The sequence below is a fragment of the Petromyzon marinus genome, chromosome 8 (genome assembly GCF_048934315.1).
Source record: "Petromyzon marinus isolate PM22_M1 ecotype Great Lakes invasive population chromosome 8, UKy_Petmar_22M1.pri1.0, whole genome shotgun sequence".
In the NCBI taxonomy this organism is placed as follows: Eukaryota; Metazoa; Chordata; class Hyperoartia; order Petromyzontiformes; family Petromyzontidae; genus Petromyzon; species Petromyzon marinus.
Window position 1 is genome coordinate 8,330,836 of NC_133674.1, and position 14,236 is coordinate 8,345,071.

At 48.7% G+C, this 14,236-nt stretch overlaps 1 protein-coding gene across 1 annotated transcript in view; it reads right to left on the reverse strand.

The window, feature by feature from the left end:
- The window catches only part of LOC116940189 (uncharacterized), a 267,752-nt gene that overhangs the window by 98,303 nt on the left and 155,213 nt on the right, over positions 1–14,236 (reverse strand). Inside the window, exon 10 of the mRNA XM_032949577.2 lies at positions 7,945–7,980. Coding sequence (XP_032805468.1) covers positions 7,945–7,980 — 36 coding nt within the window. The remainder of the gene's footprint in view (positions 1–7,944; positions 7,981–14,236) is intronic.

Here is a 14,236-nt window from a genome sequence, read left to right on the forward strand (position 1 = left end):
ACGCTTCAACAGAGCAACTGCAAACAATTAGGGGGGTACATTAGCTTGAGCAAAGACAATCGGGCGAAAGTGACAGGTGATCGGAAAGGAAAACAAATGAGCGACAGGGAGAGCAGCAAAGCCAGCGGAGGTTAGGAGTGAGGCAGAGAACCAGGGGAAGAAGGGCCGCCCTCGTCTCTCGTGAAATAATGCATCGGTCGCCGAAAAGCTGCCCGGTGGTAACGTGTGCCTGTCACCAGCTCAACGGGGGAGAGGGGGGGTTGCACGCGGAGCTGCTCGTTACATCCGGCGTTTGGGGGGCATGCGGCCAAAAAGGGGGGGTCTCCCCTCCCAATTTCCCTCCTCCACACCCTCCCCCAAACCCCGCCCACCCTTACAACTCTAAACAACCTCACCTCCCCCCTCCATGCCCATGGCTAAACACGATCGGTTACGCCCTGACGATACCGTAAACACTGCGGAGTCACTGAAATTAAAGCCACGTGAATTATCCTTTCATTCAACAATCCGATGTGCGCAATCATCATACACACACACACATACTGACTACGTATGTAAAGTGTGTATGTGGGTGTATATATCGTGCACTTTTGAGTTAGTCACTGCTGATGCCATGACCGCACGTGCAAGTAAAAAAATAAAAAAATATGAACAGGAATGGTTATTCTTGCAGCGAAAAGTGATTTCTCTCGTAACAACCAGGTCAGAGAGCCTAGTGTCATTGACAACAGATTACACCATGAATGCACAATTGACTAAAACCTCCATTGGTAAATAACGCTACATTATACTAAACTATTTATATTTTTACTCTTTGGTTTTTTGGTAAAGTCACGTAGGTAAAATAAAATAAATGAAAACAACTCAATTAAATCACGACGTTTCGGAGGCAACACAAGCTTCTGTCTTCAGGTGGAAACCGTCACAGCAAAATTGCCGTATCAAGTGAAGAGAGCTCTAAGAGACCCGATATTATATACAGGTTAAGGGGGGGAGCTTGTGTTGCCTCCGAAACGTCGTGATTTAATTTAGTTGTTTTCATTTATTTTATTTTACCTACGTGACTTTACCGAAAAAACCAAAGAGTATGAATCCTTGCAGTCACGAAAGTTTCAAATCTAGACTTATTTATATTTTACCAGGTAAGGCCCACTGAACTATATAGCTCTTGTTCAGAAGTGACCTGGCCACAAATGAAGTGGCTTATCACGTAAAAAATGTATTGTAGCCCAATACTCTAAACGCATGTTTTTAAATGTGGAGAAAGACCACGGGGAGAGAGGCATACAAACTCCAAATATACAGCAGGCTTCAGGGTTGGGATCGAACCCACGACCTCCTGTATACCAGGTGAGGTAGTTAACATCTCCTAGCCACCACGACGGTTGTTCAAATACAGATCCCACGTCGAGTCGTAGATCGTTGGGGGTCAAGTGCTCTTAGCGAGTACGGCTGGCGTAGTACGGACGTCGAGGGGACACGTGTGGCCAGCACCAAGCCAAGACCATCTTTGCCTTGCCCCGGTGCTGATGTATACACACCGCGAGCAGGTACTCATTTAACTTAGGCGAGGAGCTGAACAAAGTTCTCAATCATTCGCCGCTGATGTTGGCCGGAAGCGGTAATGCCGTCTGCCCTTCGCGCCGCCGCTCGTCGCGCTGTTACATCATTTCCAAACACGCACGCACGCACACGTGCACACACGCAGACTGGTGCCACGAGCCGCGTACACGCAGGTGAGTGGCACGTGTGCGGGTTCGCGTTTCGTCCCGCGTGCATAAACAGTTTATTATGCGTTTAGTGGCTGCTTTTGCACGTCTCCTGTTCGCAAGGGGGGTTTTCCAGGTTGGACAAGGCCCTCTCGGGGAGTCCAACCTCACGCGCCCAGTGGTTATTCATCACAGCTTCGGTCGTTTGTTATCGCGTTCGTTCCCCATTCTGTGGGGGCCCACGTCCCACTGACCCCGCATTTCCGCCACGCTACCGCGGGAATTCCCAGATGCACGCTGTTACAGCCGACGGGTTGCTTATTTTCACAGCCAAGGTGCCAAGCACCACACAAGCGAGCAAGTCCCGGAGCACAGGGTTCATTCCATGGGGACGGGTAGGCCTGTAGGTGGGGGTGGGGCGGAGCGGGCATGTTTCCCCATATGCACCCCACATTCAGAGTGTGCCTACCCAGGGTGGCTGAGGTGGCACTCAAGTTCAGGGTAACTGTGTCTGTACGGCCATTACGGGCAAAGCTGTTGACAGCACCACTCTCTTCCTCGCCCTGCTGTCAGATCCTGCACATTCTGCTCTCACGGTCTCATTCGACCCGAGGAGCTTTACGCTGAGGGTGTGGGCATGGGTGCCGCTCCATAACATGGATATGGGTGCCCCCACATCCATATTATTATTATTAGGTGGCAACCCCCCCTTGCTCCCCCCCACTGCTTAGCTGTGTTCCAGAATCTAGCCAGGCAGTTACGCCTTTAGTAAAAACATTAAAAATTGGAAGCCATTGATATTGTGTGAACTGCCGTCGTCAGCAGTTCTCCTGCTGTGTTTGTTTCGCCTGATGACGGCTGCTTGTGTTGCGATCGAAACGTCGTGATCTATTAATTTTCTGTCGACCTGACTTTACCGAAAGAACCAAAGAGTGTGGATTCCTGCAGTCGCGAAAGCTTCAAATCAAGATTGAATCAAATGTAAAGATATCTGTTACCAGAGTTTCCATTGCCTCTGTAGGCCTACAGTAAGACAGACGTAGCACATCTTAAGAAGGCTCCAAGAAAAGGATAGAAAGTGCCCAGACGTAATGTCAAACCATTACTTATTCCCACGGGGCTTAAATTAACGAGTTAATGCCCCAAAGCATTAATTATGACAATTTCCCGAGCAATTGTGGCAACGGGCCAAGACCCTCCAAGCAGGCTACATCTTTATGCGAAATGCCTCAAAGTCGTTAAAGAACAACATTCGGCAAAACACAGCTCAAACTAATGTCTCCCAGAGATAATCATATATCATTATAAAGTAATTAAATCCTCTTTTCCACGCCAGATGCCTCGCTCAGCCTTGTGTAATACTGTTGTGGCATTATAGACTTCGTGAGAAGTTTTTAAGGCTGACATTGGTGCACAATGGGGTGGTACATCAAGTACCATACGTACTTTATCGTTTAAACTTTTTATACACACGTGCATACACACAAAGATGATGATCCCCTGTTTAGAGCTATAGAACAGTGCAACTGTTGGCTGGCATCTGCTAAGACTGATACTGTGCATGATGGGGAGGTGGTGTGGCTGGCCCAGTGCTGATGCTTATACACCTCACCAGGTACTAATTTCAGGTTAAGTCGACCTAGGGGAGACCCAGGACCAGTTCAGATATCACTTGCCACTGATATTAGCCATGACTGGGAATAGCATTCGGCCCTCTGGGTTTGTAGCACAGTGCGTTTGACACTCTGACAGCGCTCCCCAAAGACAAAGCCCCCCCCCCCCCCGTGTAGCCTGTAATAGACTGATGGGACAAGTGCTGTTAGTGAGCACCGACGAAGGCCGGCACAGCACAGGAGGGGGTGGGTGGTCAACACCACGCACGGCCGCCTTTGTCTGCCCAGTGCTGAAATTTACACACTCTACCGGATCAAATATTTGCCACTGTTATTGATTGCGAGTGGGACTTGAACTCGGCTCGCCGGTTTAGAAGTGTAGTGTGCTAACCACTGCGCTACCGCTCCCCATGAACGCGCGCACACGCACACACTTGCGTACACCGACAGAGCCCTGACACGAACAGCGCTCAGCCAGCATGTCAGGCACTGCAAACTCCTGCCAGAAAAACAACAACACGGATAAACACAGCTCACACGCAATGGTAAATGATTACAGCAGACGCACACGGGCATGCGCGTTGTCATGCGTGCCAGAATTGGCGGCGTTTAACTTCGCTCCGTGCTAAACCAATACGGGAGCACTGTCAAGCTTCAAGAGCGTTCCAACGCCATGCCCCCACCCCCCAACACGCGCCAAGATTTGCAGCAAACAAATACGCGCGCGCGCACGCACACGCGCCGATCCCGCTGCCATCCGCGTTGCGACTAACATGGAGAGAAGCACGTTTGTATCCATGTTCAACTTATTTCGCACCGTACATAAAAAAAAAACCGCGCTATCAGGAGGCGCGGGGGAAGGACAACAAACTAAACACCAAAAAGCAGTTCTAAAGAAATGAGTTATCAATCTAGACTTAAAAGTGCATAGCTCTAGTGGCTTCCTAACGTCGGAAGAAAGAGCGTTCCAGACGGCCGCAGAAGCACATCTGAAAGCGCGCGATGCAGTGGCCCTCTCTGTTCGATGGCCAGCCAAAAGCCGCTGCTGCGAGAATGAACAGTAATGGGATGGAAACGTGTACATGCCCAGCACGTTGGGCAGTCCACTGCTGAACGAGGGCCTCCCCGTCGCTACACATCGCACAAGGTACTTATTTGAAGTTGAGTCACTGCTGTTGGCTGCGAGCGGGAATCAAACTCAGGTAACCGGGTTCGTAGCTCAGTACGCTAACTGCTACACTACTGCTCCCCACACACACACACAGAGATATAAAAACAAAGACATACATATACTAATAGAGCACGTGGTACACGCTAAAACTGAACACTTTGCAGATGCTTTTCATGAGAGGATGTGTGAAGTTACTGACCTAGATGATTACTCAAGACATTATTGAAACTACAGACGGTGAATCTGCATAAACAGGATCCTCTATGCACGTGCTTATCCTGCCACGCGCTGTCCATTCCCCATCTCACACGTGATATCCCGTGAAGGATTAAGCTAGTGCGGGGCCTGTAGCATATGTTATAAAGGAGCCCTAAAAATATATATTAAAACACATACATTTTTTACTTGCATAGTAAAGATTGTATTTTTTTCATTTGCTATACAGCCAGATAATACGACAAATCGCTAACCTCAAACACCCAGTCGTTCATAAAAGTTGAAGGCGGCATAGTACTATCGTAATAGAGCAAGTGCAGAATCACTGATCCGGAATTGATAGCTTGAAAGCATTTAGCGCGGGGCCCTTGAAAGTGCGGGGCCTGTAGCATTATGTAGCTACTTGTGCTGCTAGGATAATCCGGCACTGGTAATATCCCGTGACAGCACCGGACTGCTCATGCTTATTCTAACTCGCTATTCGCCATATTACACGCGTCTCTTGAATTCAAATCGACGACTTAAAAATAAGCCAAAAGGTCCCCTGTATAGCTTTCATCAGACTGTTGGGGAAAAGTGCTGTCAGCGGGCACCTATGAAGACCAGCATGGCACACGAGGGGGTGGGTGGCCAACACCACGCCCCAGTGTTGATGTTTTACACGTGGACAGAGCCACAACACACAGAAAGACGGGGTAAAAGGTCCACCACACCCACACGAATATGTACGGGGTCCCACTTCCCATCTCGCGCCAGACAAGTGGGGACCAATCGGCGAGTTTTCGCGAGGAGGGACATCACCGTTTGCGCTTCTCCTCAAGCTGTCTCCATCGTCGGGTTATTGTGACAAGTTGTCTGAACATCTGCATTGCACCGCTATGGATGTTTTACATTTCTTCCCTTATAGCTCTGCGATCATCCACTCGCTTCCCAAAAGCCTCACTCCTGGCTTCTTAAAATATGCACACAAAAAAACACACACACATCTCTCAATCGCAGCTGTGAAACGGAGCTTTAATCTTTTTCCGGGCCAAGTGAACTTTTCTCTGAAGTATAAAAAATGCTCCATGGGTGCCAGTCCCCCACCATCCCCCCCCATGCTACACTGATGACACTTCCCAGCCAGCAGAACAAATGGGGGGGGGCCTTTAGCACATGCTCAACGCAACTCTGACATGAAGATAACCAACCGGGAACATCTCTATTCCTATGCGTGCAATATGTCTGCATATTTGTGTTCAGTAAAACAACCCCCCCACCACCCATCAATAACTCCGACAAAAAGGAGCGAAGGCCATAACGTTGAACGTATCCCTCGCGTCGCCTGCACAGCACCGCGCGTTGTGGTTTTACGTCGGCGAAGGCGACTCGTGTCTGATCGTGCTGCCTCTGCCGCTAGAGGGCCCGGCCGGATGTCCACTGAAGCTAATTTTGTTGACAAAACCCCGTGTTTGTGCTAAAAAGGCTAAATACTACTTTTGGCATTAGCCGGCGGCTGTTAAGGCCTATATATCCGTTTCCCTTAAATGCGTTTAAACATTTCTCAAGTTTTATAACGCAGGCAAAGATTCTCACATCTGCTGCTGGCTCGGTTCGCTCGGAACGCAGCTCATCCGGCCAAACATTTGGAGAGTGGGGAACCTAACCGGAACCCAGACACGCTTTTCCCCTGGAAGCGTTTTGGTGTTTTAATGTTATCCTTAATATTTTTAACGTCTGCAGTTATTTTCCCTCATCCATCTCAGATGATCGCTTTCAGGAGATTCTTGTATAATGGGTCAGTAGATATTACAAATAGGTAAAAGGATTTTTCTAAAGGACGTTAGTGCCTCTGCGGTAAGCTGTTGGCACTGGCAGTTGGATTATGTCTGGATGGAAGGGTGGTTAAATCGGTGAATGGAGTTGTGGACTTGCGGGGCGGATAAATTGACAACAAACGATCACAACGTCCGTCAGAACTCGCACCGACCGCAGGAAACGCTCACGAACGGGAATACAACAAAAACATGTTTTTTAAAATCCGGAGCGCTTTGAAATAATTAAAAAAACAACAAGGAAATATTTTGGCAGTGGTGCACAAGCACAGATAACAAAATAAAAATGAAACTCACCATCTTCGTTAATAATACCACGCTATAGCATAACATTGTTTGGCAAACACATTCGGCTACCATCCTTCTTCACGACAGAGAATAATTGCCATTGCTCTGAAGTTGTTAGCCATGTCAGGGGATCGATTCCTGTCACGAGGCAGTGCCAATGATGAAGGTGGCCGATCTTTCCTTCTGGTCTGCCCCCGAAGCACTTTGCTTTGTTTCCTACAACATGGAAATGTCTGGCTCGGTCAACAGAAAATTAATGAGAACACCTGAGGATCACCAGCGCCAAGAGCTTAAATGTTACAGCCACTCAAAGAGCAATGGGATGGGTGGTGGGGGGGGGGTAGTGGCGGCGGGGGGGGGGGAAGGCTAGCGGTGCTCAAACTAAAATTAAAACCGCGGCAACACTGAAGGATTTCTCAAACAGTGCCCCAGTGCAACCGGTCGGCGAGAGAGTCGCGCGGCCGGCGGGGCTGGAGGCCAGACATTAGTAGTAGATGCAATGCAACGGAGTCCGTGGGGGTTTGCCAGGTTCACGTTTTATTTCCGGACAGGTCAGCAGGGGGAGGGCGGTGGCAAACGCGAGCTGCCGAGGGGCAAAAGCGTCAGTTGGCGTGCCACGGCAAAAAGAACACACAAACCAGGCGGGCGTTAGTTGATGTTAAATAAAAGTAAATGAGGGATTGTTGTTGTTGTTGCTGCTTTTGATCTTATGAGTCGTTTTTTTTGTTTCTTTGCTAACGGCATCATGCCATGGGACGAATACATTTCCATTCGGAAACTCTCGCAGCCAGCAGTGAAACACCTCGCGTCAGAGCACGGCCCTGGCAGATGATATGACAGAACACATTTAATTCTCCAAGATTGAAAAAAATTAAAATTTAATACGATGTTTTCGCCCTGCAGTCATTGGATGAGATGATCAACTCCCGCTACACCTGGAAACCCATTTCAATCACGGGTGGTTACCTGGACTCGAATCTAGGATTCACAGCAGTGAGTGCCTGCTCAAGTGCTCTGCCCCAGCGTTAGCCCCGTGAGCCACATGACACGCTTTCATTGCTGTTATGAGTTTTTTTTGTTAAAAAATATTATTTGAAAGACTTTTAAATTAGGTTGCCGAGTTTTCCACACACCGGAAATCCTGGGAAACCTCGCGAGCCAGGCTGCCCCTGAAAAACAAAACAGAGTAAAAATGTTAGAACAAAATTAATACATAAAATACACACCCACACACACATGCGCGGACATGCCTATGTACATGGAGGAAAGCGGCCACCAAGGGGCTAACGCGCTGCGCTACGGAGTTTGCCATCCGAGTCCAATTCCTGACCTTGTCTGACATCAACAGCACATGATATGTGAACCAATCCCGGCACCTCCACCCCTCACCAACCCGCAAATACGGCCAAACATGTTGTAAAACTGACGCGAGGGAAGACTGAATCCAGAAATGCATTGACAAAAGGGCGATAAATTATAATAATGAATATTATTATTGTGTACATATGGACAGCTGTGCTATAATGTGCGGCGGAGGCTGATGTGTGTGGAGTCATGGCAGTGCGTACAGAAGATGCCACGACGGGGTGAATGCACGTGGGCAGGAGGAAGGGGTTGGCTTTGTGCAAATCTGAGCACCAGCCACACAGAGTTGAAGGGCTCCCAGAGGCTCCATCGCCCATGGACTGTGGCTCACAATTACAATCATCTCGCGTTTCACGTGCGTTTACGTAACGCGATTTTTAGCGCGTTAGATTCATTTAGACTTATGTTTGTTGTTCGCGCACTATTATTGAATGAACGCACTCCAGCGCATTGGCCATGGTGTATGGAACTTGGTGCGAGCTAATCGTTAGTCGGGCAGCAAAGTTCAGTAACGATGCTGCCTGAGGTACAGTACGACAACCAAAAGCGCGGGCAGCATCAGCATCTCCTTCTCGCTCGCCATTTTGAAGATCCTGTCCACGTGACCTTTGTCTTGTGCACACATTTGCCTACCAATATGTCCGGTAAGCATCTCACCACGTGTTAAGAATATACTTTTCCATTAAATAGGTTGTTACTATCTTTAATACATGAATGGCATTATTGTAAATATAATATGTACTGTAACCAGTAAAATACGTAGATGTAAGCATGAGATTCGGTAGTGTGCTCTCCCTAATCCCAAACATTTCCTTTATTTCTTATGGGAAAATTATGTCTAATTTACGTGATTTTAATTCACGCGCCATTTTTGAAGAACACAACCCCCGCGTAAAACGAGAGGTAGCTGTAGTTATTAAGGTCAGAGTGGCTGAGTGGCTCAGGGATCACAGCGCTGAGCCGGTACTGCTCGGATTACCGGGTTCCAATCTGAGATTTGGTCGCTCGCGATTAAACCGGTTACTCAAACGTAGCGAGTTGGAGTGTGTCTCAGTCTGGTCACCCAATAACTTGCACAAAAAATAATCGCGAAAAAAATGTTAGCCATTTTCACTTAATCTACAAATATTTCTCTGTAGAAGGGGTGCAGCTGGAAAAGTCGATGATATAAAAAAAGGTCACTTGAAGGAATTTTAGAAGCAGTTCTGTGATATCTCCTTCCGCGGGCCGTTTTCTAGCGCGCGGGGCGAATCACTGATCTGCGAGACTTTCCGAATGGACACTTCCAACTCGTGACGCAACGCCGCGAGCACAACAGGAGTAACGTTTAAAAGAAGACAAAAATAACTCAAAAGTTGAGGTCAAGAGTTAAGTTAAGGTCAGGGTCACGATCATAAAAACAACCCCCCACCCACCATCATCCCCACAGCCCGGGGGGGATGCTGGGATGCAAACGCAAGTGACGTGTTTGGCGGTGACACTCGCCCGACCCCACGGCGGCAACAGCACCTCTGGCCCTGAACGCAAACTCCCTCTAAACCACTTTAAAGCGAAGTCCTTTGGCTAACAGATTAATGGCGCTGCCTAAACGCATGGGTATAGATTGAATGATAAGGTTACACAATTAACCCACGCTGCATGTTTCTCTAATATAAATTACCTAAGGAATGGATGGGGGCGGGGAGGGGTGGTGGAGGAGGGGAAGAGGAGGGAAGGGGGGTGGTGGAAGGAGGTTGACACCACCATCTAAACAGGGGCCGGTTGTGAAAAAAATTCCAGCGAAACATTTCCTCCATCTGTCACCGAAAACTGTGCGCACGTCGTTTGCGACGTTGACGAACTCTTGGAGACATTTTGAATAAACAGCAGCAACAGCGGCGGCCAGCGACCAGTAGCCCCACCCCCCACCCCCGTCTCTCGCAAACTCAAGCCATGCACACCGACGCTGACAAATCGAGACGGGCGTTTCTCAGAGGATTTCTCGACCGGCTGCCATCGTTCAAAAGTTGGCCGAAATCCTGGCTTATCCTTGTTAAGGGATCAGATTGGCCGCTTACTGCTATACCCTGGAAATATTTCGTCCGTCCAATCCATCCATCCGTCGGGGGATGCTTCATGTGCTTTCACAAAACACCCCCGAAATAATTTGCTAAACACCTTACCACATAGCTTCCCAATATAAAATTGGGCAAGATTGGTAAATAAAAAAAGGTAAGAAAAAGAGTTTGCGCGCATACGTATAGAAACAAATTTTCAGATGTATTAATGCGATCAGCGCTTGTGCATTATAAGGCGTCCGAGTGCCTGTAATGGAGCCTCCATTAATGGACTGGCTTTGCGAGCTTGTTATTTTACTTTGCTGCACTCGCCTCACTTGGGAATATCGTTATCAAACTGCGATGCCGTCGCTATTTGCATGGGATTCTGAGAGGCAATTAACAGCTGCAGAAAGTGTGTCTGCAGAGTTCTCAGAAATCGCGACCCCGGTGGCTAAACTTGCGTGGCTACAGGCGCCTCCTTGTTAGCGGTCATTTATACTCGCGCAATCTGGAACGGGTCAGATGACAACTCCGAGAAAACTTCAAACCCGCTACACGAGTCGTACGGATCGCGACAAATCGCAGCAAAGGGCCGCGTGGCCAAGACCAAAAAAAAAAAATCTCATTGTAATAATAAATCCACTGGCCACGGTTGTAACTGTAGCAAACAGCCTGGCATAGTGAGCGTGCCTGGGGTGATGTGAAAAAGCACCACATTAAACAGCCACCTCGTCCGAAAATTGAGCGCGCTCTAAGAACAGAATGTGCGTTACACGTGGACGTAATTGCATTTTAACGCGGCACTTTGTCAGCCGGCTGAGCAGGAATTCAAGCGAGAGCCGTGCGCGCTGGGGTGGTTTTTTTTTCCCGCACCGCACTTTTACTGTGCCCGTATCTCTCCGCCATGAAACGGGAGAGAGACGAACGTCGGAAAGTGGGCTCCCAACACATCTTTCCTGGAGCGACGCTGGCATAGGGCCCGGCTCATTCCCTCCCTCCGCCCCCTCCCCCGGGGTCCGAATCACCGCGAGTATCGGCGCAGCCAGGTGTACCGAACAATCATTGCTGCTATAAACGAAACGCAGCTTCGGCCAAAGTTGCAATACGGCTGTTCCATCTGCAGTGGCACACCCAGTTGCTATCTCGCCGCACCCGACACAATTCAAAGTGAAATAGCTAGTGTAATCGATGATCTAGGACTCACCGGTTCACTCCCCAGTCACTGGCTCACTGGTCGACAGTTGCCTCCTTATCGCTCTTCTATCGCTACTACCGCGGTTACTCTTCCCGTGAACTTCACTCATTGATTCGCTCCAGTCACTCGCTCACCGGTGATTAGTCACCTCCTTTACATGAACATCACTCATTGATTCCTCCAACTCAGCCGATGGGACTGTCTGTTTCGTCTCGACCATACCCCGTGTTCGATCACCACACCGCAGCTCACAGTGCACCTCTTTCTGCTTCTTCACTCGCACTGCTCCACGTCGGAATTCCCTCCCATCCATCTCTTTCGCCGAAAGTCATTAAAACCGCCTCGCACAATTCAAGAAAACGCATTAACTCATCGATTGCACTTTCCAACGGTGCTTTTTCTGTTGCTGGCCTCTTGGCGTTTCGGTCCTTCGGGTCTGTGCCCAGCAACCGCGATGGAAAATAAAATCCCCATGGCCACGGGGGCCTTTCGCCTCGCGATTTAACATCGATGTGGCCGCGATGGCGGCGCGACCAGGACAGCACAGGGCTCAGCCGACCGCCCCGTTAGTCCTCTGATGAGATTTTTCTTTAAAAAAAACCTTTATTAATTTGTTTCTTTCTTCTAGATAACGAGCGTCGAAATAGGGCACGCGCGGGGGATGCGTGAGGAAAACTTTGAACAAAAAAATTACGGTGATTTTAAGAGAGCGTTGTAGTTTTTTTTGCCATTTGAAGGATCAGGGAGCATCAGTGGAGTAGGCTCATTATATTATCAGCCCATGAATGAGGCCAAGCGGTGTTTATGTTTGACCCGATCGCACTGCTGCTGCGAGCTCACGGTTAGGCGGGGGGGGGGGGGGAGATAAAACACTGCAAGATTTTACTTTCAATGCTCAGCGTTGCAAAAGGGATTCAGGTTTTTTTTTTGCCCCAAATAATTATGTTTGCGCGTAAAATAGGTATGGGACTTTAAGAAAACGCAGCGACTGCACGCAGACTCTGGCCAGAAACTCAAACTTAGAAAAATTAAACAAACAGTCGCTGGAAATCGGATTCTAATTACACTGGATACGCGTTTTTGTTGCCCAGAACCACACGGAGTCACGCAACTGCCCGCTGACAAATGGCTCTACGATCAATTTATAATTTGCCTCTTTAATTCCTTGCAAATAATGGCCGTTCGTTAATCTTTACTGCTGCTACACGTTGCCGCAGTGTGCCGAGGCTGAACGGACCGCAGGATTAAAGTCTACGCGCGGTGGATTGTGCGGCTCACAGCTGGAACAAACACCCTCGGAGGTTAAATCCCAAAAGTGGCTTGACGAGGCCCATCACCATTCCTCAGGGTGGGTTAAAATTACGATCGCTTTGTGGAGATCTACAATTATATCTATACGGCTGGAATGGCCACTGCCACGGCAAATGTAGAATCTTCGCCACTGGCTCATGAATGGAAACGGATATGAGAATGGCCCCATGCTCGCTTGTGTGTGGGGCCGTACACTTTGACCCTTGTGTAACGTTACTCGAAACTTCGTGGAAACTTTCGGTTGTACTCAATGCCTCCTAATATAGACACCATTCTAAATATTTACACTGCAAACTAAATAAACCGGAACCTATCTTCAAGGTATAATAAGTGACGGTTCACTGGCTATCATTCCTCATTTATAAATAATTACTAGTAACTGGTAGCAGGTTTTGCCAGCTCCCTATCAGCTTTAGACTCACAATCGACGGGAAGCGAATTACTTGGTTCACAAACAATGGGGCTGGTTTGTAAAGTGGGAACTTTAGGCTGAGTTCAGTGAAACCAATCAACCTTCATGCTGTAATTTTTCGGGACCCAAATTTAAAAATGTAGGTTTCAAATTATCTTTATAACCATTCACTTTTTGTCTTTTCACAAATTTTACGCCAATTGTGCTATTGGCGTCATGTCAGGAGACAAAAAAAAACTCCCATGTGGACCTCTCGCTATGTGGACATCACAGAAGGACCCTCTGAGGTCGATGTAAGTGACCGCGGCTTTACGCAGGAGGGGGGGGGGGGAGTACTTTCCCGAACCCACCTTCCTGCAAAAGTACGGTTTGTCGCATGATGGTCGATCCATTATTTTCAATTTACAAAGATGGAATTCGACCAAATTAAGTGCAGAGCCACATGTAAGATGGCGGTTTTGTTTTTGCAGTCAGAAGTGTGGTTGAGCAAGCAGGATGCAAACCCACACAGAGTCCAAACTCTGCGCGCTTTTATTTGCTTCTGATCTATTTATTGTGTTTGACTGCAGCCTGACTCGATTAAACTGAAGCTTTGGACTTCTCTTTTTTTAGTTTTTCTTATCAGAGCAAAGCATGCAAAACCGATCACGGTAGAACAGGCCCCCCCCCCCCCCCCGCAACGGAAAACAAAACAAACGCGGGGTTTTAAGTGTGCAGCGAAGACGGCAGGCCGTGAGCGATCCTCGCCTTTCGCCGCTTCCTAAATCTAACGCGTGATTTGGAACACGTGCGTTCGCAAAAATCCGAAAACAAGAAAACACAAGGAGGGGGGGGGGGGCGCGCGGGAGTGAACGAATCGCTGGCGCTCGCTTGGGTCTCTCTCTCTGCGTCTGCGTTGCGCGCGGGCACACGAACAGCCCCCGCGGTCGGAAGGAGCCCACGGCGTTGCGGCCATGCAACACCGAGCGGGGGAGTTGACTCGCTCTGCTGCCTCCAGCTGCTGCGTTAGTAATTGTGGCCCAGGCTCCATTCTAACTCGGCTCTTCTTGTCGTTGTTGGCCGACGGTTTCCCACCTGCTGGGCAAAGGCCTCCGTGCCATTTC